Source organism: Triticum urartu, chromosome 2 (assembly GCF_003073215.2).
Source record: "Triticum urartu cultivar G1812 chromosome 2, Tu2.1, whole genome shotgun sequence".
Classification (NCBI taxonomy): domain Eukaryota; kingdom Viridiplantae; phylum Streptophyta; class Magnoliopsida; order Poales; family Poaceae; genus Triticum; species Triticum urartu.
Window position 1 is genome coordinate 121,378,855 of NC_053023.1, and position 5,501 is coordinate 121,384,355.

Sequence of the window (5,501 nt, forward strand, 5' to 3'; positions counted from 1 at the left end):
GCTCTATGGGGCCAGTCTTGATCCTGCCAGGAGTAACAATTTGTTATAATTGGTATCAGAGCCGACCCTCGCGGTTACACGGGCATCTGCAGGTCAGGTGTGCGGGCATGTGGCGCACGACGCGTTTGGCTCATTGTGGCACACGACATGGCACATGTGCCAGACTGAACGCAGATAAGTGCGCCAAGAGAGAACGTCCGTGATGGACTGACGAGGACGTCGGTTCCTTTAAGTGGGGGTGTATGTGAGAGTCTGACTTAATAGGTATGATAGAGTACTCATATCAATAAGGAATTCCTTCTTTTTCGAAACCCCAATCGAAAAGAATTTTAAAGTTAAGCATGCTTGGCTTGGAATAATTTTAGGATGGGTGACTGACCGGAAAGTTGATTCCGGGTGCACACGAGTGAGGACTAAGTGCGCGGAAAAGAGTAGTGTTGATGTGTGGGCCAGTCTTGATCCCGCGAGACTATAACAAGGCGTTACACTCCACTTCTTCCATAATGCGCAAAAATAAAAGTTTCTGTGTGCGAAAACGACGACAAAGCCATAGATTATCTAGAAAAGTTGGGTTCAAATCAAAATAGTCCTTCTGCAGTAGCCGTGCTCCGGACGCCCTATCCTGATTGGTCACTCTTCTTCCTTTGATTGATCCTTTGAAATTGAGAATATGCTTCACCTGCCGGTTCATTTTCTCTTGCATGCTCATGTCCACCTCTTCGTCCGAATTTGATGAATCGAAGAACTCATTTTGAATGATTTGATCAACCTCCGTCGGTCCATACTCCTAGTCCCACGAAGCATTTGAATTCATTTCCCCCCTAAAAAGAATCATAAAAAATGGATCGGATAATGTGTCGAACATATAGAGTGCAAGGGGCAAGCCTGAGAGTTGCCAGACATACCGCGGTGGTGTCCAGACCGGCGACGACGTCCCCGACGGCGAGGACGTGAGAGAGGAGTGTTGTGTCGGTGTTGGCGGCGTAGAGGCTCGGAACGGAGTCGGACCGCACGCAGTGGCGGAGCTGCGAGACCGACGGCGCGGAGGAGGAAGAAGAGAGGAGAGAACAAATGGATCCCATAGGGCGAGGGGGTAGATTTTTGTGTAATTTGAGGTGGTGTAGGGCTGTCGAGTTCAACATGAGTCGGACATGTCCGGGCATCTATATATCTATCTTCTATTTGGCTGGATATGAGAGGAGTCGATCAGTTCGGACTTTAAGACCAATTTAATAAACTTGTCTAGGTTGCTTTTTTATGATCGATCAGTAACCGGGCCATCCGTCCGAACAGAATGGAGGCGTCCGGCAGATGCTCTAAGCTTCCGTACGTCGGCTTCTAACTTTCTATGGCCCAGAGTTTCGGCTTCTAACTTTCTATGGCACGTATTTGTGGACTTTTTTTTAATATACACGGTACACCACTGTTAATTTTTCCCCTTGATTTGTTTTCGCAGTACAAGGACACCACTGAAGCGACCATGGACGCGACGCGCACCATCCTGCAGCAGTGCGAGCGGTCCAAGACGGTGAGGCGTGTCATCCACACGGGCTCCGTTGTCACGGCCTCGCCGCTCCGGGAGGACGGCGACGGGTACAAAGAGTTCGTGAGCGAATCCTGCTGGACCTCACTCGGCCTGCCTTACGACCACAGCAACGAACACCTGGACGTGAGTACTTCTAATTCCTGGTCTAGATCCCGGCAAGGCCATCATGCACAATTCATTCAACTCATCGTATAATTCTAGCCAGGGGCGGAGCCAGAAAATTTAGTCATTGGGTTCATTTGTTGACTCGTGAGAATTTGATACGAATTAGTTAAGCGTAAAAGCTGTTTTACACCATTTTACATCACCCAAAAATAACATAACAAATAGAAATATGATAGTATTTTTTTGCATGGAAATAGAAATATGATAGTAGCTACTACATATTTTGTTATTTAATAGTTGAAGAGTATAAGACATACCAGCTGAATGAAATTCTAAAACCACATTTTAGGTACTACAAAAAAAGTAGTACCCAAATAACTTCATAGCTTGGGTGTAGCTCCTCGTCTTTTTGAAAACAGTGAAAAAAACAAATTATTTTGACAAGTTTAATACAAGCACCATCAATAAAAAAAGTAAATTTAGAGTGTCTCATTTTTATTTCTCTAATTATCTTTAAAAGACCAAACACCAGATCCATACGAATGGTAGAAAACATGTATTTCTTCCCGTAGCAAATTAGATAATCATTTATAAACCGACCACTCATTTTATTGTGCAGCTTTTCTTTGACGTCATTAAATCACCGTTGAGTATCTTCAAATTTCTCTCTATGGATAATCAAACTTAGCCGGCGTCTTCTAATTCCCGCCGTTAAATATTTGTGTGTAATCTTAACCTGCTCCTGGGGTTTACTTGTGTACTAAAATTCTCTGCCGATTCGTCGGATGATAAGGCAACTGATCTAAATTAGTTTCTCCAAGGCGTGAGAAGACTACTTGCAATGACATTTGATGAATTTTGCCTACATCTAACAAGTCATCTTAACATGTCTGCATCTTTGCCTTGATGTGGTGATCGATTTCTCTTTGAAAAATATTGTTACATGGTCTAGATCAATTAAAGTCCGTAATTTACTTCAGCAAACTAGGGCAAAAATATTGCCATACTAGACTATTATGCTAGATAGAACATATACAGGAGGGAAAGATGTGACGATGCGATCTCTCGGTACCTTCAATTCTCAATTGAATTGACGGCTTGCCGCTGGTGTCCGATGATGGATGCATGGACGAACAGAAGAGACGAGAGGAGAGAGGCCAGAGTCATTGGGGAATCGGACGAGTAAAGGCGTGGCGGCGGCTGCGTAGGAATCGTAAAGTTCATGTTTGAGAGACTTGGGTAGTTGTGGGCACTGAGCCAATTTACTTATGGGCTTTTGGGCCTTTTTAACCTATCCACCGAGGCAGTTCACGAGATTGATGGGGTCAGTCAATCTTTTTATTGGGTTTAGGTCTAAAAAGTACTCCCTCCGTTCAAAAATACTTGTCCTAGAATGATTGTATGTAGACTTGTTTTAGTTCTAAATACAACTATTTCTAAGACAAATATTTCCGAACGAAGGGAGTACCTGCCAATACGTACGTAGCTACCAAGTTTCGTTGGGTTCAACTGCACCCAACGATACAACGGTGACTCCGCCCCTGATTCTAGCTATGTCGGGTCCTTCGTTACACTTCGTTACATGAGGACGCGGTTAATTGGCAATCAGGTGTGGACTCTGCCTATCAGTCCGATTAAAAAAAAAGTGCAGCGACATTGTGACTACAATCACAAAGCAAACCCATTACATGTTACATATAATGTGCCACATATCCTAGACTGCCGTCCATATTGTTTAAGCGAAGTCTGAGCTACCAGCCTACCATCTCCAAGTGGATATATGTAACCAGAGTTCAAAGTAACCCTCGTTCACATGATGTAGTGAGAACCATGTACGGAGCCAATGGATGGCCATGTGAACAACCTTAAAGAAATGAAAACCTTTTGTTTGTTAAACACAATATCATTATAAAAATTCCCAAAAAGCCAACATAAAGTGCGTGTACAAAGATTTCAGCCTTAAGATGGGTACCAACACGCCTTAAGATTTGAGCAAGTACAATAGGATGATATAGTCAGGCTGTAAGACTTTAAATATTATATTTTTGATGAGTCGAAGAAGAAAGAAGAGAAGCGAGCTACTCTTTAGCAGCCATAGCACGCACTCCTAGACAAATTATAAGAGAGGGAGGTGGCCATGAATCAACAAAGTAGTACATATTTATATGTAACTATTGTACTTGCCAACTATAACCTTGACTATAAATGATGTGGCAAAATCATATAGCTAGCAGTTGGCTATAATATTAATCATGCTCTAACCAATTTCTTAAACGAAACATACACCATCCTCCACACCAACCGTGCAAAGACGACATCTTAAACTGTCTTGCCAATTGTGTTTAGCTAAGATATCTTTGGTTATAAGTAAATACCTAATAAAGAACTTAATTGCAAGGGACATCTCAAGTTTACATAAAAATATTGTACAAAAAACATGGTTGTCATTGATAATGTTCGTGCACATTGATTTGACCGTGAAGTAACCCTAATTGCGGGGTTTCCATCAGAATACATCCAACTCCTCACATAAATCAATTGCCATTAAGCATTGCACCAAGTGAATCCAGGACATCCATCCCTACCCAAAAACCGTAAAAATAATAATAACATTCAATGGTATAGTTACGAAAACATCTGCCATACTGACATGTTTTCCCTTGGTGATATTGTGCAAGGTAGGGTACTCGTTGCTGAGTCCTATTCCCCAATCAGTCAGTCACATGTCCTCCGAAAACCTAGTACATGAGCCATTCAACACTCCCAACCGTGAAAGCAACATACAGTAAAAAATCTTGTTTAAACGCACAGGCCTATTTAGAAAGTTTTTAGAAAGGAGAGTCCGATGGTCTTACAGTACCTTAGAAACAGGGCGTGAGTGGATATACTTTTTGCGTAGGAAGTCTTGTCATGCCCCGTCATAATTTAACAACTTGAAAAAACATTTACTTATAATTTTTTTAATCCACATATCTCCATGCCCAACCCTCCATGATCTCCATGCTGACTTGCATTATCTACATTATCTATAGGCTTATGTATCCTCGAAGACCATCTCTGAGAAGGAATTACTCAAGTACAACGATGACTTCTTCGAGGGCAGAGTGCTCGACGTTGTTGTCTTGGTATGTGGCCTCGTAGGAGGAGACACCCTCCTTCCGCACATCAGCGACAACCTCCATGCCATGTTGTCACCTCTAACTGGCGTCGAGCTCTATCACAACTCCCTCAAGTTCCTACAAGCCCTCCTCGGCTCCGTACCACTGGTGCATGTCGACAACGTCTGCGAGGCACACGTCTTCTGCATGGAGAAATCGTCTGATGTTGTTGGTGGCCGATACCTTTGCACCACCGCGCACACCAACATGCATGACATCTTGGAGCACTACGTCCGCAGGCACCCCGAACTCGAGCGGGTCAAAGAGTAAGTTCTCGAACAAAACATCATATTTGACTATCTCTTACGTGGTACTTTGTGATAAATATTTTTGGTGTGTGTGTGTGACTGTTAGAGTGGTGGGAGAGGGAGTGAGAGTGCAGGCTAACACAAACAAGCTTGTGGAGCTGGGGTTCAAGTATAAGTATGGAGCAGAGGAGGTGCTTGATGGAAGCGTGGATTGCGGGAAGAGGTTGGGATTGTTGTAATATGCATGTGCATACGTTGATCGTGTGCTAGCATACATTTGACAGTCAAAATATATGTATATATGTCATTTTTTGGACTCTTGTGTTTTTTCTTGAAACATGTTGAGGTTATTGTTCTTTTTACCATTAGTTTTGGGTTTGTGTCATGAGTTTTTCATGTTAAGAGCCCAAAGAAACATATGTTGAAAGCATACATATAGAAAGG

General features: G+C 42.8%; 1 protein-coding gene across 1 annotated transcript in view; it reads left to right on the forward strand.

The window, feature by feature from the left end:
* The window catches only part of LOC125535351 (putative anthocyanidin reductase), a 40,212-nt gene extending 34,916 nt beyond the window's left edge, over positions 1-5,296 (forward strand). The window contains exons 4-7 of the mRNA XM_048698404.1: positions 1,457-1,669; positions 3,602-3,619; positions 4,684-5,075; positions 5,164-5,296. Coding sequence (XP_048554361.1) covers positions 1,457-1,669; positions 3,602-3,619; positions 4,684-5,075; positions 5,164-5,296 — 756 coding nt within the window. The remainder of the gene's footprint in view (positions 1-1,456; positions 1,670-3,601; positions 3,620-4,683; positions 5,076-5,163) is intronic.
* Positions 5,297-5,501: the final 205 nt, after the last annotated feature.